The sequence below is a fragment of the Artemia franciscana genome, chromosome 13 (assembly GCF_032884065.1).
Source record: "Artemia franciscana chromosome 13, ASM3288406v1, whole genome shotgun sequence".
Lineage (NCBI taxonomy): Eukaryota > Metazoa > Arthropoda > Branchiopoda > Anostraca > Artemiidae > Artemia > Artemia franciscana.
The window spans coordinates 34,691,739-34,715,226 of record NC_088875.1 but is presented as its reverse complement, the minus strand read 5'-3'; the positions used below and the strand labels follow the sequence as shown (position 1 = coordinate 34,715,226).

The following is a 23,488-nucleotide window of genomic DNA, read 5'->3' as shown; positions in this document are numbered from 1 at the left end:
ATCAATTCAATTAGAGTAAAAGAAAACAATTTCTATATTTTTTGAAAAAAGATGTGGTTTTGAATCGAAAAGGAAAAAAAGTTAAAAATAAATAGCAAATATTTCAATTAGATCACCGAACCAATTTTCGTTGATCGGAGTATAAGGCAATGATACCAATTCCAGAAAATACACGGAAGAATCAAGGTTTTTATTATACTCTCTGCATAAAGATGCAAAAAAGGGTATTTTTCAAACTACCAAGGGTAATTTTCGCTTCAGAAAAAACAAAACGTCAATCTAAGGGTATTTTTCCACATCTAGGGGGTAATTTTCCCCCTTCCTGCAGGTGCGTCTATATAGAAAATGGTAAAGAAACAAAACAAGTATTAATTACAAACATAAAGAGTATTATAATTCCAGTGATTTCTATTCATGGATCTAGTGATGTATGTGCTAATTTATTGATTTATTTTCCACGAATCTAGTGAATTTTTTTTCATCGGGTGGCAACCCTGTATTCACATAGAATCAACAGGGCAGTATAGATCGGGAAGTTCGAAGTGTGATTGCACCTACGTTGCGCTTAGGATGATCCCTTTGAGAACAGCTAAGTAGACGGTGTTGAGCATATATCTGAGGATTGTGAGATACGCCCCTTAGGCCTGACTACGACAAAATGCTATAATGGAGAAGATCATAGCATCGAGAGCTTAACATCCCTTGGGAAAAAATTAGCAGACGATGTTTCGTACAAATCTCAGATGGGCGAAGTTGTCAGATACGACCTTTAGGGCTAACAGCGGCAATATGCCATAGTAGGAAAGATAACAGCATAGCTTTTAGGAGCACACTTTCCCCATTCAGGATATACAGGGGGGATTTCGGTCAAATCCCATATGACAACACTCATTGAGTTATACATGTTTGTAATGAACTGAAAATCGATATTCCTTTTGTCTAACAGAATAATTTTTTGAAAATACCCCAATCAAAAGTTTTGATCATTCAAACTTAGAAGTAAAATAGGATTGAAACTCGACCGTGAAATGCTTTACATGCCAGAAACTGGATAAGTACTGAGTTAAATCAAGTAATTTTCCCGGAGCAAATTTTAAGTAGTCTAAAACTCTACCAAATTCTTTAAACTTTAGCGCTCACGCCACCCTTCAGACGGGCAATAGAAAGTAATAGCAATAGAAAGAAACTTCAAGACCCACAATGGCACCACTTGCATGATATAATCAAACAGTTCGTGGTAACGAACTGTAGTAAGGAGCAACTCGGCTCAATAGTAACCAAAACTCTAAAAAACGGAATTTCAAAGCCCATAGTTACATCAACAGAATCGCATTTATATGTTTTTAAATATACAAGTTTTATAATATACCATATGATTTATGATTTTATCATATGATTTTAAATATACAAGTTTTATCAAGTTTAGTCTTACCATAAAAAGTTATGAGCCTGAAAAAATTTAGCTTATTAAAGAAAATAGGGGAAACACATCCTAAAAGTCATTACCACACCATTAAATTCAGCGCATCACAGAGCCCTGCTGTAGAAGTTTCAAGCTCCTATCTACAAAAATGTGGAATTTTGTGTTTTTTGCCCGAAGAAAGATCACCGATGCGTGTTTATTTGTTTTATTTCCCAGGGGTGATCGAAACGACCCAGTGGAAGTATAATGTTGTGAGAGGGCTCATTCTGACAGAAATTACAAGTTCTAGCGCGCTTTATAAGTGACCGATAATTGGAGAACACCTAGGCCCCCTCCCACGCTAATTTTTTACCAAAGTCCTCGGATCAAAATTCTGAGATAGTCATTTTGTTCAGCATTGTCGAAAACCTAATAATTATTTCTTTCGGGACGACTGAATCTCCCAGAGCCCCCGGGGGAGGGGCTGCAAGTTACAAACTTTGATTATTGTTTTCATATAGTAAGGGTTATTGGGAAGTGTACAGACGTTTTTAAAGGGACTATTTCACGTTGAGGGAGGAGGTGTGTCGGGAAAGGGGGTTACGTGGGAGGATCTGTCCATGGAAGAATTTATCAAGAGGGAAGAGAAATTCCATGAAGAGGCTGCAGGATTTTCTAGCATTATAAAAAAAAAAATAATGAGAAAATAGATAATTTTTTTTTAGCTGGAAGTAAGGAGCAGCATTAAAACCTAAAAAGAACAGAAGTTATTACGTAAACAAGGGGGTTTATCCCCTCCACAATACCTCGCTCTTTACGCTAAAGTATTTTTAGTAATTTTAACTATTTATTCTACGGCCTTTGTGATTCAGGAGTCATTCTTAAAGAATTCGGATAAAATCCACGCTTTAGTGTACTGAGCGAGGTATTGACAAGGGGGCGAACTCCCTCATATACGTAATGAAAATATAAAAATATAGAAGTTCGTTACGTAAGTTAATTCGTGAGTTACGTATATTTATTACTAATAAAAGCGTTCCTAAAAAAAGTTCTAGTTGCCTTTTTAAGTAGCCAAAAATTGGAGGGCAACTAGGCACGCTCCCCCACTCTTTTCTTTATCAAAATCGTCCGATCAAAACTATGAGAAAGCCATTTAGCCAAAAAAAAAATTAACATGCAGATTTCATTTTAATTCTTCATGTGCTGTGAGCCAAAATCAAAACATGCATTAATTCAAAAAAAGACAAGTTTTTTAACAACAAGTAAGGAGCGACATTTAAACTTAAAATGAACAAAAAATATTCTGTATATGAAAAGGGTTGTCTCCTCCCTCAGCGCGTCACTCTTTACGCTAAAGTTTTTTATTGTTTTAAAAAATAGAGTTGTGAGAAAGAGTCAAACTTTAGCGTAAATAGCCAGGCGTTGAGAGGGAACAACCCCTTTCATATACGGGATAATTTCTGCTTAAGTTTTAATGTCGCTCCTTACTTGAAGTTAAAAAAACTTGTGTTTTTTATTTAATATATAAAAAAGAAAAATTCAGGTTTAGTTATTAGTTTTTTTATATATTTTTTCTAAACTATCCAATTTTAATTCAAAAGCTCAAAACTTTGCTTTGAAACAAAGGTATGTATAGCTTGAAACTTCTAGGAAGAGAGGGAATAAATGGAGGTAGAGAGTGATAAAGCGAGAGACAAAAAGAAATAAAGGAAGAAAAAGAGACAGAGAAAATCAGATAGGAAGGAACTCTTGATTTCTCGATATTTTATCAGAAAATATACATAAGCTTAAACACATTCCCTTAGTTTTGTATTACGTAGGCCATACTTGACGCAATCCTAAAAAAAAAAAAAAAAAAAAAAAAAAAAAAAAAAAAAAAAAAAAAAAAAAAAAAAAAAAAAAAAAAAAAAAAAAAAAAAAAAAAAAAAAAACATGAATTTTGTGCTATTATATGTGTATGTTATTAAAAAGTAGAATAAAACCGCATGGAACCAAAAAAAATTATTTTCTCTGAAAGAAACATTTAAATACTGCCTTAGTTTTTGATCGTTTATACTTGCCCTAATTTGGAGAAATTTGGAGAAGAATAGAATAGTAGATCAATGAGTGTGGTTTAGCTATTATGCTTAAGTTCCTTTGAAAGATAGAAATAAAGGTACGAACCTTTTTAGGAGATTTATCTCCAATTTTTCTCCAGATAATTTCCGGTGGTGGATGACCAGTTGCTTTACAGAAAAACAACACAGTTCCACCATTCTTCACGTACTGATCCCTTGGTTTTTCTATTATTATAGGCGATCCTGAAAGGGAAAAGGAAAATCAATTACTTGTCTGGTTGTATTCCCACAGCAGACATTATCAATTATATTAAGTTTTTTTTTGTCTTTGGATTTGTAAAAAAGAATAAATATAGCCGATTTGAAATGGTAAAATAATGCGAAAGCTCTTTACAACTGACTTTCATCGTTGATAGATAACGAAAGTGCAACCGACCACAATTAGCTATATTGAACACAAGGCCGTATCCAGGGGGGGGGTAAACCCGCTGAAGTGTTTTTTCGACTCGTAAAAACATAAAAAAATGCATATAAAATTTTTTGATGTTCTTTTTTTTACCCACCCCACGAACAAAAATCCTGAATACGGCCCTGACTGAACACAAGGTAGACCTGACTGACATTGAAAAAAGGCAAAAGATTCAAGTTAGTCGATTACACACTAATTACAAACTTAAGCGTAATTAGCAAGGTGGGTTATTCCCACTCCCCTTCAATCATCATTACAAAAAGGTTACTTACAATACTTCAAACTCTTATACACCTATAAGCTACACATAGTTGTATCCAAAACAAGAAGGTCTGATAGAGGCCAAAATAGATAAAACAATAACTTTTTTATCGTTCCTAACATTCGTAAGGGGTGTTTATCGACTAGTAACATTTTCAAATGCTGGTCAACTCGAAAAAGTTAGGCGAGACGACATTGGGACAAAAAGGTTTTAGTCCCTCTAGGTAAAAGACTATTCAACAATTTTAGGCATGAATTACTGAACTTAAGCCATGCTATTGAGCTATGTGCTAATTTTACATAATAACAGATTTTAAATCTCGGAGACAAAATGTCCCCGCGAAAAGACCTTATTTTCGTTCTCGTGTGAAATGATGAAAAACGAATGAGACTGTTGCTTCATTTTCGGTACGACGCTTGATATTTTAAGTTAAAGATACTGCACAGAAGGGTTTGGTAACATAGCAACAGGCTAAATATCCGAATCACTACCTTATACACATTTTCCTCACTTTGCGTGAAACATATTATATATTACTGTTTTTATACTGTAATAATGATCTGTTACTGCTGTAAACAACTACCCATTGCAGCAACAACCCACCTAGGGTCAAAAGAGTTGCGAACACCCCTCGTTCATTCCAATCTGTACAAAACTTTACTCTATACTCCCTCCCATGAAGTTTCAAATTTATCGGCTTTTCTTGTGACCTATTCAGGCCTCGTTTGGGGAACTACTTTTTCTTAAGCCGAGATGAATGGCCAAAGATGATGACCAAGTCTGAGAAACCCCTCAAAATCTTCCTATGTGGCGCCTCTTGCTTCAAAATGAAATGGGGATCACCGTTTTCCAAACACATGATTTGTCAGACCATATTAATTCCCCACAATTGTAAACGATGACGGAACTTGACTTAAGTCCCATATGTCCTCTAAGCTCGTTCCTTTAAAGTTGTTCTCTTCTTTCCCCAGGCTGTTGATACCATTGCTATACTAACTACTTCTGTCTTATGAGAGACGGAGAATGTGCGGTAGCTGATCGACGAGAATTTGTGTTTCAATAAAACAATGGAAACAAGATTTAAAACAATCAATGACAAAGAACAATAACCATCAACTATTCCAACCTTATCACCGAGAGTCACCCATCCTGGAAGAGTTGTTTGCAATACATGAAAAAAAGTCTTTTTATGTCAAACCAGTGACGTGTTGAAAATTATATTCGCATAAATTATGAAGAGCATGGGTGCAAATGAGGAAAATTAATCGAAATATGGTTACAGCATCAAATTCAGCGTTTTATTTGATTTTCTATCGCGTTGTTCATTTGGTTATATCAGCCTTTCCATCAGCTTTCCAAATTACATGCAAATAATCAGACTATGTTTTGTCTAAATTTCTTGTATTATGAATTCAAACTGCCGGGCTGTAGTGTAGATTTTCTTTCTGAAGTTTCTTGATTATTCGCTAGTGCTGCCATCCGTTTCCGCAAGAATTGGCAATACAAGAAGCTGGACCTTAATATCGAACCATTGGATCATATAGGATGTTGTCAACATACTAAGAAAGTAAATTTATTGACAATCAGTTTTCAGTTTTACCGAGGGTCATTTAGACCTGCCCTGATGAATTCTCTTGCAGCCTTCCCCGTGAATAGGCATTATTTAATTAGCTTTGGCTATATGTCATTCTGGCGAAAATAGAATTAGGAGCGTCTAGAATATATAGTTCAAATAAACTTAATCTTCCTAATCATTTCAATGGGCCAAGAAGTGAAGGAACGTGCTATATTCGTACTGTTTTTCTCTTCTTATTCTTGTAAAAGAGGTTTTTCCCTCACCTGGCTGACAAGAGTAACACATGTATGCTAACAGTATTTGTGCTGTTACTTTAGGACGGTTACTTATTTAAAAAAAAATAACTTCCAATGGACTTACTAAGATAATGACATCTTAATGATGGTTTAAGCTGAATTTGCAATAAAATATTACCAACAGACACCGAAAAACCTTGCAATTCATAATTTATACAAAATTTATTTAGCGCATTTCTTCATAGCCAACTTTAAGACACGTCTGGTAGTCCAAGAATTATAATGATAAGCAACAGAGGTCCAAAGCTGTCGAGTCCTATACATAATTTCAGATTTTCATATTCCTTTTCATGTAGTTTTTTTTTTTTTTTTTTTTTTTTTCTTTACGTAGCTGAACAATTTTAAAAATACACTTCCGAATTTTTCACTGCCTACTGGCAATATAAGCTGCTGGGTTAAAAATCTAGTTTAAAGCACTGATAATATCTTCTAATGTTTTATTGCTGCCAAGACTTGGCCATTGGGTGAACAACCTTTCTAGAGAGGGCCTAAGCTTTTTCTTCTCTGCTTGGCTGACAAGAGCAACACAAGTAAATGCAATCTTAATTAAAAGAGAAGAGATTTATTTGAATTGCCGGATTTCCAAAAGATCTTCAGCCTTGAATCTGTCTAAGTCTCTTCGTCATACAAGACTAACTCTTGCAAAATAATCCTATCTAAGAGCGGAACTCACACTTAGCCTCGAGCACTTGGCATTTCAATGACAAGCATCTTTAGTGAGGGCTTTGAATTTCAGATTTTAGTCCCAGACCTGTACACATATTTCCTCGGAGACTTAAAAGACAGTTTCAACTTCCTCTTAGAGAGAAATGTAAATAGATGTGGCTTATTGAGTCTTCCGGGGTGAAAGTGTTTTGCTTGACCATTTAGAAGGTAAGATAATATTTATTTTCAGAAGGCTATCACAAGCTCGAAGAGAGTCAAATTCACTTCATATGTCCAGCAAAAATAAACGGTAAAACGAGAAACAAACAAGACAGTACGACAAAAGTTAAAACCAGTCAAGCATAAAAATGGCAATAACAATTATACACAAATTAATGAAATATAGTACTTAAAAAAATATGTGTCCAATACGATTTCATCGCTTGCGAGCCAACTGACACCACAAAGAACGGGAAAAAGACGAATTGATTGTAAGAGATTTTCAGTGTAAGGGATCTGTTTTCCAGAGGTGCAGTCTACGGATTCCTTCAGGTAACCGTCTGACTGACCGTATTTCAAACAATAATTTGTATGAAAAATGTGGTTCTATCCCACTTTATAGGGCTATAATGAGAGAAAGGTTAACACAAACCAGGTCATTTCAGAGAGGGGTGGAGGTCACACGGAAGGACTTAGTGAAAAATTGAACTTCTTTGAAAAGTATAGAGAGGGAGAATTTGACTAGAATGGGATGGGAGAGGAGCGTGAGTAGCTTTGTTGGCCTCCGGCGGCTTGATAATACACTGAAGAGTTAGCAGTAGTAGTATATTGTAAGGGCTTCTTAAAATAATTATTATTTGGAGCAAGACCGGCTTTGGAATTTTTTTTAATACTCTTTTTAAATATTTATAAAAAAAAATTTAACCACTTACTTATTAATATACGTGAAAACTTTAAATGAATACATAGTATAAAATGAATATGTGAATACATCCTAAATGCATATAATTATTTTTACAAACAGGCGTATGCATAATGGACATTTCTGTAATATCCAAAAATTATTTTGCATTTTCTAATACATTTCTAAATATCTCAATCTTCCACTATGAGCTGGTAAGATACTGACTAAATATCAGAATTTTGCGTTTCACTTCAAAAAATGTTTTCATAATTTAAGCTAGAAAACCTTGCACTGCTGATAATAGAACACAGTTTTTTCTCTTTGCCTGGAAATATTCTAATGAAATGGTCAGAGGCTAAAGAATGACAACTCGATTCTGCACTATTGTTTAAAAAATATGTAATTTATTTCTAGTTAAAGAAGAAAACTACTATACATTTATTTTCATTTTATAAAATTCAATATTTACACAAATCGTCTAGATTGTTAAAATTGAGGGAGCCAAAATACACGCTGGAAGTGTGATTAAATGCTAAATAAATTAATTTTGATTTTGTTTTAAAATTGCAATTAAATTCAATTTAAAAACTTAATCTGACCTAGAAATTCATCCTGGCAGAAAATTTTCACATTTAATTAAATTTCTCGAGTCCTTGGATATTTTACATCAACCTCTTCTATTAAGACTAAAACATTCTCCCTTTTTACAGCTATATCTCCAGAGAATTTATTTGCGATTTAAATTCCCCTTAGGAGAGAAATAAAAGCAAATACGATCTATTTTCAATTCACAAAGGGCTAATTTCAATTTTTCCTGGTCAACAAGGCCGTGCTCGAGCAGTTTCACAAAGACAACACATAAAAGGGGGACGGCTTTGGAACTTGTTTCTTAGAAATACACCAAGAAGTCCATAACGACGACACTTCTTGTCTCTTAACCGATAATGCCTTAATTGAGTTAATCCTGATATGGCTGTGATAACTTCAAACAATGTCTACTGGATGATACTTTTCATTTTAATCCTAAGAGAATGGGAAACTTATAAAGAGTTAGATCTTAAGCACTTTAACATGAGAATATAGGGATTAAAAACTATTACCGTCAATTACAGTCAAGGCTGTATTCAGGAGGGTGGGGGTACCGGGTTCAACCCCCCCTCAAAAAAACTATCGAGTCATAAAAATGTAATGAAAATACATAAAAAATTTGATTTTTTTTCTCAAGTTTTTTGCCCCCCCACCAAAAAAATTGGTTATGCCCTTGATTACAGTGTAGCACCAGGAAATTTGATTAAACAACATATTTTGTTTCAAAAGAAACCAGATATTTGATAAAACTTAATCTGCAAAGCATATAATTAAAGATAACTCATGGCTTAAATTGTTTTGACCCCTGATAATGACAATAATATGAGCGAATACAGTTGTAATAAATATCAATAACAATTACTAAAATATCTAAAATGTTATTGGCTACCGTGTAACGGACCACTACTTACTAGTCATATACTGTACAAAATCGTTCAAACGGCTTAACAATCCTGCAAGCACCAAAAAAAGAAAAAAAGATTAGACCATGTTGTATTAAAAATATAGTCAAAATAGTCTGCAAAAAATAAGGAAGATATCTGCTCGAAGTGAATCTAACAGGATGAGAGAAAAAAAACGAAACCGGATTTCTCCAAAATGCAGCATCTAGCAAAACCTAAAATTCAAAGGAGCTATACACACTGCCTCTTCCATTAAGAGGCGTTCAAAGAATTGAAATAAAATTAAATAGCCTAAAAGATGCTGACAGGGATTGGAAATACGCAAAGTAAAGCAGGATGACAAATCAATAGGAAACCAGCCATAGAAACTAAATTTTCTTAATGGCGTTTCAAATTTTAGCCAATGCTTTTAAACTTGATTTCAAAAACTCTTGTTTTTGACATTTAGATCAATTTAAGATACCCTCCCCCATACCAAAATAAATGTGTGTTTACATGCCATACTCAGCTGTTACAACTTTAGGACTGACAATTTTCAGGCGCTAAAATACTTCCGTTTACTCCGGTGTAAAGTTTAAGCTTAATTTGTGTTGCGAGGGAAATATGAAGCATTGCAGCTAATCTTTATCGGGCTTGACCAAAAATATTTTGCAGGAGCAACCTCTCGACTTTGCTTCCCCATTATTAATTAAACGCTGTAATCGTCAATAACTTGAAGCTTTTAAAATGGTTAGTCTCAAGCAAAATACCCCTTCACAAAAATAATATTACGGCAAGTTCATAAAAGACGTAAAAACACGATGTTTCTTCCTGAATTCCACGATTTCCTAACGCCTAACCAAGGTTGTTACTTTAAAGATGCACGATGTATGCAAACTAATACTATGTTACTTTACTAATACTAATACTATGTTACTTGGCCTCAAAACTGAAAATTCGTAACTCATTTCCTGCAATGTCACGGAATCTAAAGAAGTGTATAAATGCTAGACTTTAGGATCATATGGAAGTGCAGGAATTAATACATTCAAATCAATGTAGAACCGCAAAATTGGGAAGGTCTTACATGACCTCAACAATAAACAAAGCTCTTGATGAAAATTTTAGGGTATATGGCTACACAGTTTTATTTTTGGATCTGATTAAGAGCAATATTTTCAAGAACAATCATGATATCTTGTAGACCCGTCGGTTCAAAAATCTCGCTACGATTTATGTGTAACATCGGGACACTAAACAAAATTAGATTTTATCGGGTGGCTTGAGCTCGCCTTATATTTTTTATTTTTAACCAATAAACTACGTCGCGATGAAACCTAAAAAAAAAATGGGTTTAAGCGACTTTCTAGAGAAATAAGTCGGCAACGGCCGACGGAAAACATACCTTAAAATATGCTATTTCCGATTAAAAGCACCTTGACCAGACAAAATCTATCATTTCCCTATTTAAATGAACCTCAAAATAATGAGCTAAATAATAATTCTCGTTCTTTTTTATAGCTAAAAGGTAAGGCTCTGACAGCAATTTGCACGTGTTAATTTGGATCACCTGGACCTTTTACTGAACTAAAGTTGACTTCCTAAAATAATTTAGATAAAGTTTTGTCTCCAATTTGTACAAATATTTTGAAGGAAAAGTTAAATGTCCAAGTAACTAGTCATGAAATATAGCTGACTTCGCTGTAGTCAAGTCAAGTATCGCACCCTAGCAGCAAAAAAAAACAAATGTTGAACACACAAAATAATTATTTTTCTTCCCCTACTAGATTTTCTCCTTCTTTCCTTCTCTTGTAAACTTATTTCCAATTTTTATACGAAATGAGTAGTTTTCTGGGTACATTCCCAGAAAGTGGGCAGCTGCTTTTTCAGCGCATGCGCTACTTTGCTTTGAGTACACTAAGTTTGAGCATATTAATGAATATGAATAAATGCATCAAACTTGCAAAATACATCAATAGCTTGCAAAAATGTTGAATGATATAAGTAACATGACGTTTCATTTCGATGTATTCGCAATGTAGATCCAAGAGAAGTCAGAAACCACGAAGAACTACACAGAATTCCATAAATAATAATAAAATTAATAAACCAAAGTCTTTATTATATCTCCAATAAAGGTTGCACCAAACATCTTTTCAATTCTTTTTATTAAATTTGAATTTCCACGTATTCACTTGTTAATTTGACTTTGACCTATTTCTTCTTAAATGGCTGGAAATGCTGGAAAGATGACTTGGGGACGGCAGAGGCGGAGATAACAGAGACCATACCGGCTAGCTCTTCAATCTTTTTCAGTCAAAAAATTAGAATATTTGGATTTTTTCTAATACTTTTTCTATCATCATTTCGTAAAAGAATGTAAAAAAGGGCACAAAGAGCTAATAATTGGAAAAGAGTGCGATGAGGTAAAAAAAAAGAGTGTACTGCTCACGATAAGTGTGCAAGTTGGTAACCTTGGGTACACTAACCTGAAATAGCTATATCAACGCCAAAGACAGCCTTCGTTCACTCAAATAATTTAATAATTGGATTTTTCTAATAATTTTTCTATCATCATTTCATAAAATGAAAGCGTAGACAAAGAATGTGAAGAGTTCCCACGAAGAGTTCCCACGTCAGATCAAAAATTTCCGTCATAAAGTGTATGTGAAATAACTTTAAAAACTGGGTAACGCTCGTACAACTTTATATACGAAGTTGTGTAGTTCGTCTACACAACTAGTAAAGTCTCTGTTTTCTAATTGTAGGCTCCTTTCTAGCAGAAAAATAATCAGATGCTATTTTTACGGAGTCGATATAAATTACCATAACAATATTCTTTGCCTCGTACTAAAAATGTCCGCTTAGAATTTAAAAACAAATTATAAAAAAGAAGTATGCTATTAAATTCACACAATCTTTGCCTTTCTACTTAAAAGCTAGCGAGGGGATGGGTTTTGTTGCTATTGGCCCGCTTTGTGAGTCAAATGATACAAATAAAAGATGCTTGTGGGTTCTCGCTAAAAAAAAGTGTCACTTGCCCACCTTTATACTAAACAGTTGACGGCGGGGGAGTGTTGGAAGAGCCAGGAGCAGATTTTCGCCCTCGAATAGCACGGACTGATAATCCATGCATCATTCCGGCTCATATAGCATGCAACATGCTAACCTTGGTGCGACAAATTAATGGTGGGACGATGAGGTTCCGGAAGGGCCTTTAGCAAATTTTGGTTATCCAATCCTACCAACTGTAAATCCTTTGGTAATTCCAGTTCAAAGAAGGTGCAATATTCCTGGCTTTCGGTAAAAAAAAAGTGCTGGGTAGAGTAGTCTTGGAGAGCCCAAAGGACCACTTTGCACCTCGAATCATACTGATAGAAAACCCTTGTATAATTATATTATAGCAAGTTGACACACCCCTACTTTTCTACTAAGAAGTTGATAGTGAAGATGGGGGCATTTTGGAGAACCGTGGATCTACTACGAACCTCGAATCATGCAGGCTGAAAGTTCTTGCAAGAGGACAATGAAGTATCTGTATCCTGCTATTATTTTGGGCCTATACATGCACCAGTGCATAGGGAACAATGACAAGTTTTTTTTTAGATGTGTTATTCTTTTAAGGTTAAATTCATATCAAGGCCGTATTAAGGGGGGGGTTGAATGAATGGGTCTGTACTCCCTGAAATTTGTGTCCGACTCGTAAAAGGGTAGCAAAAATACGTATGAATAAATTTTTGGTGCTTTTCAAAAGTTGTCTGTGGAAAACCCGCCTCTCGAAAAAATAATCCCCAAAACCGAACAAAATCAGGGATACACCCTTCACCGCTACTCTACTTAAACAATTGAATTGTATGAAAAATAAAAAAATTATACAAAGCCTATTCTCTTTGTTTTATTCAAATATGCTAGAACTGTGTTGCAAATCTCTTTAATATATATCAGATAGCGCTACTATTGAACATATCAGACATTAAAAACTGTTTTATCCAAATTCACTTTATTTTGCCTTAATATTCTTGTTAATTACAAAAATAAATTTAATAAAAATATAAATTTAAATTTTTAATTTAAGTTGAGTTTCCATTATTTCACTTTCCAAAGATTCAAACTCAAAAAGATATGAATGCACCGCCACAATCACTAATTGACCAGCCACTTATTATTCTAAATAAAAATTATCCAAATACCATGAACAGGGACAATTCTTTTTATAGTCAACGCTTTCCCCATTAAATTGAATATTTTTATAATGACCTAGATGTACAGTGTCTTCATGTTTCGTTCCACTCTTCACAGTCGAAGATTTAGATACCGCTCTCCTTAGCATTAAAAAAAGTAAAAAGAATAAATAAATAAAACATATCTGACCGCTCATTGTAGCTGGTGTTTTTGTATGTATTGTAGTATGTTTAAATCGCACCTGTCTATGCACGACTAAAATAAAAGCGGTCTGGAACTGCCATTTCTTCCAATCCAAATAAAAAAAGAGTATATTTTTCCCCATATCGCCTCCGCTTTTATTCTAAAAAGAAACTTCCATAATTGCAATCCAATGAAGATAAACTTAGTCGAGCAATATCAGGTCAAGAAAGCTAGCGCAGGGAAATTGCTTTTCTCTGTTAGAAAAATTGTGAAACTCCTCTTAGAAAAATGAGATCCATTTCGAATTTTAAATGGGGAAGGAAAGAATAAAAGAAGAAAATAGAGAAATGAATAATATAAGACGGAATTTTCTCATCCAAATAATTACTTGATTACCCTCTAATAGAGCATTAGGCAATAAATTTTACACAATTGCAATGGGAAATTCAAGAACATGAGAAAAAAATTAAACTAAAATCCCCTTAAAAAAGAACAAAAAACTAACATTAAAAATTTAATTTTAGTTTGCAATGTTAGTTAGCAAACAGAACATTTACCAATATTTACCGGTTAGAAAATTACAAATACAAGAGCATTTAGTGAAAAACACTCCAACAAGGAATTTTTGTAGCAATGAAATCGTTGGGAGAACAGAGAAAATGGACTTTTGGAAGGCTGTCATTTGACGTAGGCCTATATGACGATACATGATGCAAAAAAGCTGAACGCATTAATTGCGAATTGTTTTTGGAATGGTACTGAAGCCCGCAGTATAAAGCAACATACCTACCGGACGATGCGTTGCTAAAATTGTTCCAAATCCTGATCGACATTCCGGTTGTAAAGGTGCATTTACAATGAGATTTAACTAATAGTGATTTGAGCAAGCACTTATTTGAGCCAAATAGATTTTTCAAAGAACTGCTTAATTGGCTGGAAATTTTTATAAAAATTCTGGTTTGCTTAAATTGGCGCTAGAGAAATCTCAGCATTAGTAAAATTTTATTTCGAGTGAGCCAAACGGCTTCACCTACGTGGTTCCAAACGCGGGGTGCAATCCCCACCGGTGAGACAGGGGAACATTTTGGTGGGCCACGGGCAGGATGTGCACCCTTCGGCTGACTATACTTTAGAGTCTTAATTTTGGAAAAAAAAGGTGCTTCATGTGAATGAAGTCACATTCAAAAGCATTTAAAGAGAAAAACGATAGGTGATAGTATATCGCAATGACGCTATACGTTATATAAAAAGTGTTGTATTTAGACACTATTTTTCATTAGTATAAAACATGTCTAAAGGATAATCCAAAAAAGAGACCAATGTAATGAAACTTCTGCAGGTGAATACACGTAAAATTTTGATTAACAAAATTTAAATATTACAAGGGGGACTCAGGATTTTAGAAACACCCAGGTGATGCATGGCCCAAAATCGGTTGGGAACCACTGCTCTAGCTAGACTTTATTCAACGTATGCGACCACTCCAGTTTTTATCCATCAGAGTTATGTCCAATGTTTAGTTCTCAATATATGTAAGATATACGACTTTTGTTATTTTTTTTTTGTATTATTATTATTTTTGCTTAGGTGATATACAAACCGTAGTATTGTTCATAGTTTTTATGGTTTTGTCGTAGAAAGTATTTATTTATTCTTTTATCTGACTTTTTTCTTGTATTGCTCCACTTCTTCTGTTTATACAGTGGGTTACAAATAAATTAATATTATTTTTATTACTGCAAAGTCTGTATAAATTATATTTGGAACGAAATTTTTCATTGTCAACCATTGTCAGGACCAAAAGAATGAGATAATTTGTTATCGAGGTCAACGATAACTATTAACGAGGTCAATTACTGTAACGAGGTCAATTAACGAGGTACTGTAACGAGGTCAATTAACCTATTAACGAGGTCAATTACTGTATAAAACAGTAATTGACCTGTCAGTCTCTTGAATTTGAGCCTCCTACCAACTGAAAGAAACGCCAATGTTGGATTAAATCCTGGTATGCAACGGTTAGGGACTTGAAGGCTCTCATGGGGGTTCCGAAATATAGAGATAAAGGGGACATATTCTGGATTTTAATCATCTGTCCCCTCTCACAAGACTAAAGACATTGGTTGAATATGACCCAGCAAATCTCTGGCGCCAAGTTGGACTGAAGAGCCAATACCTGGTCTCAAGTACAAGTAATACCTGCGTACAACCGATGGACGGGATTGAAGACCCCCTCCCCTTCCACCTTTTTTCTGATAACCCTCCTGACGAAACTAAGGGGAAAACACTAATAAATCCATTAATCCATAAATTTAAAACAACTGTTTTGCGATCATCACACCTTGAAACTTACTCTACCCCCCAAATGATTGAATGCGCGCGTCTATAACTGTGAAGCAAATGAGGTCTTAGGGGAGCAGGTCACAATATAAAGAGAAATTGTTCGAAAGATATATCCCCCTAGAAATGGAGTCGAGGCTACAACATTGGTTTAATCTGGGATGAACTTCAATTCAATAAACTTGAAATTGTTAACCCCTGTAGCTTATCTCAAAAGCAGATACATTTTTCCTTTTTTTCCAGATGCACTCATAGCCCGTAGAAAATTAAAAGCAAACCCAAAGAATAATTTACTTTTTAAGTCCGTCTGGCAATTTCTGCTCATTGCCAGCCCTAAAAACATCTAAAAATGGTCTTAAAAGGTTTACCATAAACCATTTCTGTGGCATCATTCCTCACGGAAATATTTAAAGCTATATTTTCCGTCAGAGACGTACCCAGAAATTTAGTTTGGGGCGAGGTTGATAGCCAAAGAATAAGCTGAGGAGATTACACTTATTTGCGTGTAATTTATACTTTAATGTGAGCTATTTGGACAAAAAAAAGGCATAAGGTTGCAACCAATACACAAAAATTCGCTTGAAGCAAAGTAGGCTATATACGAGGATTAAAAAACTATATACGGGATTAAAAAATTTGTTTATATTCTTTTTTGTTACATTTTTGAGAGTCGGGCAAAAATTTCGGAGGTGAGATAAGATAAAATAAGATTACAGGCCAAAGAGCCTTTGGGGGAATAGTAAAATGTAATATTGTATGTGTGTTTCGTGATGAATATATCTTATCTTATATTATTATTTATCTATTTTTTAATCAAAACAAACCATTGTAAAAGCAATTAGAAAAATATACCTTTATAATTTAGTATTTAGAACAGCTTTTATAACACAAGGGTCCCATGAGAAAATAGGAAGGTAGGATTAGGCCTTCCAACCCCTCCTCCCCCCAAACGTTCTCAACGATCAAAAGAAATTTCAGCGGTTAAAAATTTAAACATAATGTTTTCCTTTCATTCACAGAATAATCAGGGATGTCATTACTTAATGAGCTAAGGGAGATACAATGAAAGGGTTGTAGTATCCTTAATATACTGGGATGTAATGAAATATAGACTTCTTCAAAATGTCAAGTGAAGCCAGTACAATTCCCAATTTTCCCAGTTTTAACCAATTTATTCCAGAAAATACATTATAGTGCACGTACCAGGACCATGTCTGCAATCTCGCCCGTACCAAGGGGGGAAATAACTGCCCCCCCCCCCAAAAAAAAATAATAAATAGAGTCTCTGAATATAAAGTTATTTTTCTTCCTTTGACAACAAATTTGTAATCAAATAGAACGAATAAATGGGCAAAACCCCGCAAAAACCATTCAATAGAAATAAAATTGAATTACAGAGGATACTCAAGCTAAAACGCATTGAAGTTGTAGGAGGAGGGAGTTTAAATTGCGGCAAAACTTTCGGAAAATAATTGTTAAAATTTCAGATTTTAGGCTAGACCATGTAATCCAAAAATCATAAAAATAAGTGGAAATGACATTCCCTACCATTTCGTTCAGAAAGGTAGCTTTTGAAGGTATCCGCCCCCTTCCCATTCGATGAAATGATAAGACAGCGACGAGTAAATGGAGGTAGACATGAAAAGAGGCAAATTAATTGAAGATTATGGAAACAATCTAACAATTCGAAAGAAATTAATAGGGGCCAAGTTCACCCCCCCATATTAGATGTAAAGAATAAAGCTATGTAAACAAACAAACGTGTCTGTTAGAATTCTTTCTTTAAAAGGTTAATAACATTCCTTAGACGAATAAAATGGAATTAAAGTAACCAGAAAAACGAAATCCACATCTTAACACTGATGACAAACTAGCCACTTTGGCTCTTCAATTGTACAAAATGAAAACCCTTACGTTAAAAACCTTACACTCGCTTGAAAAGCTGCAACATGGAAGCACTATTTCCAAGCTCTTGAGCGATAAGAGGACTATTAAAATTTAGGAGGCACATATGATACCGTACCTCCACATTAGTCCTGAACACAGAAAATAAAACAAAAGTAAAATTGTCACTATCCAATTGTCCTAAGAACTATCTTTTCATGGGACTAGATCTAAATGAATGCCTAAAACCCAGCCACGAACCTTTTATTACTTTCCCGGGGATTTAATTCTTTTTTCTAGGTTACGGTTAAAGAAAGACCATCTTGAATAAATAAAATTCATATGCAGACGACTATGCTTCATGAATAAAACGTTTTTAACAAAACAGTTAGCTTCTTGCAATTACAAAATATAGCCTACTTTCCTTTTCACCAGGTCCTTATTTAAGAAGCATTATCTTAAATGCCGCTTTTTTTAAAAGGCAGGCTAATATAGGCTTTATTTTAAACGGAAAGCAACCAACTAAAACAGACCCGAACATTTGGAAACAGTGTTACGTCATGGACTTCTTTCTATAAAAGACTTCAATAGCAAGGCCGTATCTAAGGGGGGAGAGGGTTTGGATCCCCTCCCCCTAAAAAAAAATTGTCCGACTCTCGAAAATGTAGCAAAGAGAATATAAACAAATTTTTTATGTGTTTTTTGAAGTCTTTTGTTAACCCTCACTCCAAAAAAAAACTTTTGTAACCCCCCCCCCCAAAAAAAAGAAGAAATCCCTGCATACAGCCCTGTTTAGCAGTATACTTTTAACAAAATACTTCAAATAAATTTAATTTTATGGAAAATCTTTTATTTAGACATGTGTATTTTCAAAAACAAAGTCCTAATTTGGAGCATCAGTTCATTAATTTTTGACAGATAACGAAATTTATATTATTATAGTTATATTACTTATAGTTAATGTCTATATTGACATTAACATTTATAGTTAATATCTATATTAATATTAGCAGTAAACAATATTAAATATTATAAAATAGGGTCATATACCCTCTCTTTTTTGACAATTGAAAGCCTTTCAAAAAAAAAGTGCATGTTAATCATATGTATGAATAGAATGTGTAAACAAATGCCTGATTTGTGTATTAAGGTGATGTGACTTACAGAATCACCCTATCTTGTCCGTAATAAACTTGTAGAATTGAAAACTATTTAGAACTATTTAACTAGTTAGAACTATTAAAACTAGTAGAACTAAACTATTTAAAACTATTAGAACGTGCAAGCTATTTCGAATCGATTGGGCAGTCTTGCCATAACTTGTGGAGCTTTAATAAGAGAACTGAATGAATGACAGAAGCTGAAAGCCGACATCTACTTTCCCGGACATATTAGAAAAGAAATTTAACTTGTCTCGTTTTGTACCGAAGCTAGAGATGTTCAAATTTAATGAAAAATACATCATAAGAAAGTGTGAACTTTGTTTTTTTCGATTAAACAAAGCAGGATTTTCTTTTTAAAGTTCATGAAAGAGCTGAAGCTAAACATTTTCTAGCATACATGCTAATAAAGCGTTGAAAATCAACTTAAAGGAAATATCATTTGAGCAATTTGACAGCTTAGGGATTTCCCTGTGGTGCTACCCGCATTGAATGAAAACCTTGCCGACACATGGGACGCATTATTTATGCTGTAAGTACATTCAATAGACAGCCCTTTGCCTATAAATTAGTACGAGCTTATATCTTTCTTTATTCTAAACTAGCCTCACGTTAGATTTTCGAACTGTTGACACATTCAAGATCCAGTTACTTATGTATTATACGGGAAACACTCGAGAATTTGGATCGTGAAGATCAGATAGGACAATAACCGGTTGGATTGCAATGCATAGTGTTAGAATATAGTGTCTCACCATAGATGTTCCAATTAAGATTTGGGCATGCCAAAGACCGAAGAACAGGCAATTATACTTTTTTCCAGGATAAGGGGTTGTTGCCCGAAACAAAACAGTGCGTAAATGGACACACCATGCCTTTGTACTCTTACGATAAGCAACATCTTTGGAAGTGGAGCAGCACCTTAGCAGAGCACACAGTACAGGCGGCAGTAAAGGCAGAAGACATAACTTACTTCGACGCGATTCTTAAGGACATTTCTGTGTTCTGGGCACATAATTGTAAGTTGTAGTTTTTACAATTATGCTAATAAATAAATATATTTTCATCATATTTCGTTTTATTTCACTAGCATTAACAAAACTTCACTCCTCGAGTGTTTCTCGTCTAATACACAAGTACAAAGATCCCAAATCAATAAAAAAAAAATTAATGAAATATCACTTCAGTAATTTGGCAGCTATGGCAGTTCCCTCTGGTTCTAGGAGATTTTTTTTAACGGGCCCTTTGTCGTTGAGACGGTCAGCCGACGCTGAGGCTCGCTAAACAGTTTTTATGGTGTCGAAAGGCCTTAAATGTATGAATCTTAAAGTAACTGTATACAACAGGAAAAGCTCCTACTCTCTTAGTACAAAACTTCGATTCTGTTAACCAGGCGGCAAACCGGACTAATTTAATCATGAATTCCTATAATCTTAGAGGCGAAAATGTTAGGGAAGGTGCTAGACACAAAGTGACCAACCAGGTTAGAGCATCAACTCTCTTTGTTCGATAATTTTTGTATAAGGTAATGAAGTCGCAAGGTAATGATACCAACTTTTAATAATAAGAAAAACAATGTTCAAGCTTTGCTTTCTTGCTTACGGTTACTCGAAGTTTTTAAAAAACAACTTTAGTTTCTTTGAACGGCTAAATATAGTCTATTTTCCTTTTAGATATTTTAACTTAAGAAGCACAATCTTAAAAGGCTACATTTACTTCAAAAAAGACTTGGTAAGCTATATTTTAGGTCAAAATCATAAAGTAAAAACAAACCCAGAAGTGGGAAAATAGTAGGCCTACCATAATACTAATTTCAGTATACGGTAGGTGGTATAAGGGGAAAAAGTAATTACAGCACCCCTTTTCCGACTCAAATATAAGCAAAAAAAAGCTGATCTATAGTGAAAAGAATTGATCAATGTAAGTAGTCCCCAAGCTGCAGCATCCCCCCACTTGCGGCGACTAGGGAAGATGCTCCCCTAGGAACAGCTCTGGTTATATACTACTAAAATTAAAGAATTTCTTCCGATAACTCTTTTAATTAAAATCAAGTATCGTAATCAAATATGTACAGAATAATACCCGATGGGTATGCCATCTGGGGTTAGAACAATGGCTTTTTATGTAGGAATTCGAGGAATAGCTAAAGAGATACATCCATAGGAAGTTAGAAAAATTCACAACACAGCTCGCAAATTGTGTGGTGACATTTTTTTCATAATGAAGTGTTTATCTTCAGCCGACTAAAGTATAGCCGTAGTATAGTGACATAAAAAAATCGTGACCATAAGAACAGGACATAAAAAGAGAGGCAAATGTCATTCCAGAAGATCTCGTACCTATTCTAATAAAAGGACAGATATACGCATGTCTGTGTAGCCACATCAGTATTAAGATATGGTAAAACCCAAAAGACAATATTACGCCCATATCCATGGGGGTTAGGATATTTTAACCCTCTCGAAATTTTTGTCCGACTCGTAAAACATAACAAAAATGCATATGAACAAATTTTCTATGCGCTTTTTAAGCATTTTTTTGTAACCACCTCCCCTAAAAAATAGCCCCCGAACAAAATTCTGAATACGGCCTTGAGGAATATATTATAACTTCTAGTTAGTTACCTCCATAATTTAGTTCCGTGGGAGGGGACTTTACCCTTGACTTCCATTTCCGTCTCTTATATTTACATCCGTGGAATCTTAGAAAGGATTGCTTTTTGTGAACATGAGTGATATCATGTCACAGATACAATTTAGTACCTCCTAATTCTCACTGGTGGATATTAGTCCCTTTACCTAATATGTTCTGATTTTGGATGTTCTTACTCCCCTGTCTTCAGGTTTATGTCTCCTCTTAAATATGTGATTTTGCGACAAGTTCATGGCTGCAACATGCAGGAAAAGCGCAAGGGACTTGAACATTGGATTTATTAGTCTCAGTTGCATTCATTCATCGAACCAGAGTTCTGATTTACTTGGACTTCTTCTTAGATGATCTAAACTGTGTTTAGAAAATAAGATAATTCTCCTTTTCCCCCGATTTTTGACGTATTTTTCAATGTAAAAAAGGATACAAAGCAAATTACAAGAAGAGTAATTCGGTAAATGGATAAAATTGAATCTCCGCTACCAAAAGATAGAAAATTGTTGTCTTACGTAGAAAAGTATCATACAAAACTAGCACGTGAACATACACCATAAATACCACAACGTTTTCACTAAAATCCGATACAGCCCCAATGGCATTGAAAAACACCTCTTTAGAAATATACTCAGTATTGACAAGTCGCCAAAACATGATAAAACTCAAGAGAGGATGTTTTATGATTTTCTAATGAGTTTTCTCCAAATGGTTTCTTTCCCTGGGAGGAAAGTTCACGTTTGATTTCCCTTGCCGACAATCCCGAGACCAGTCTCCGATGGATATAACAAAATTAGGATACAATATTCTCAGATCTTGTGTTTTCTATTGTGTTGATGGATCTGGATCGGTAGCATCAACTGAAGCAGGCACATACGTTGGAATACAATACGGTGGGGAGGGGAGGAATTTTAGGGGAGGAGGGTACAAATTCAAAAGAAACATAAAAGGAATCAGCAAACTATAAAATCCTCAATATTTTGACACAGCCAACTTTCCTGTATACCTGCCTGATCCAAGGTTCCATCTTTGAGACAAAATATAATAGAAACAGATCAGCCCTGATGATGTTAATACGACTACACACAGTCACCAAGCCAAGCCTAAGCTACAAAGATCCCTGGCTATACAGTTCCCACATAATAGGCGTTGTTGCACACAAACCGGCCTTATTAATGACGTGTCGTGAGTCGTTAACCCCTCATGGCATCGGATCACATTTAGATCTATCCATTCCACTATCCATCCCGGCTCAACAGTAGCTGAAACTCTTAAAAACGGATTTTTTATACCAATAGATACATACAAAAGAATCGGATTTTTATGGCGGTTTTAAATATAAGTTTCGTCAATTTTAGTTTTACCAGTCAAAAGCTACGAGTCTGAGAAAATTTAGCTTATTTTCAAAAAAAGGGAAACACCCCCTAAAATTCACAGAATCTTAATGTATCACACCATCATATTCAGTGGATCAGAGAACCCTCCGGTAGAGGGTTCTCCCACGTTTCAAGCTCATATCTGCAAAAGTGTGTTTTTTTTTTGTTGTTTTTTTTGACAGATGAAAGATCACAGTTGCGCGTTTATTTGTTGTTGTCTTTTCTCCCGTGGGTGATTGTATTGACCCAGAGGTCCTAGAATATCGCCGGAGGGCTCATTCGAACGGAAAGTAAAAGTTCTAGTTCCCTTTTTAAGTGACCATAAATTGGAGGGCAACTAGGCCTTCTCCCACGCTCATTTTTACCCAAAGTGACCCGATCAAAACTTTGATCGGTCTAATAACTATGTCTTTGAACTATGTTAATCTAATAACTATGTCTTTGAGGATGACTTAATCCCCCACAGTCTCCAGGGGAAGGGTAAAAGTTATGAACTTAGCTCATTGTTTACATATAGTATTGGTTATTGGGAAATATACAGAAGTTTTCAGGAGGATTTTTTCTGGTGGGGGGGGGGGGTCGGGGGTTACGTGTGAGAATCTTCCATGAATTTTCCATGAAGGAGAAATTCCTTGAAGGG

General features: G+C 34.8%; 1 protein-coding gene across 1 annotated transcript in view; it reads right to left on the bottom strand.

The window, feature by feature from the left end:
* The window catches only part of LOC136034306 (tyrosine-protein phosphatase Lar-like), a gene marked incomplete in the record, with an annotated part of 449,438 nt that overhangs the window by 371,687 nt on the left and 54,263 nt on the right, over positions 1 to 23,488 (bottom strand). The window contains 1 exon segment of the mRNA XM_065715442.1: positions 3,566 to 3,702. Coding sequence (XP_065571514.1) covers positions 3,566 to 3,702 — 137 coding nt within the window.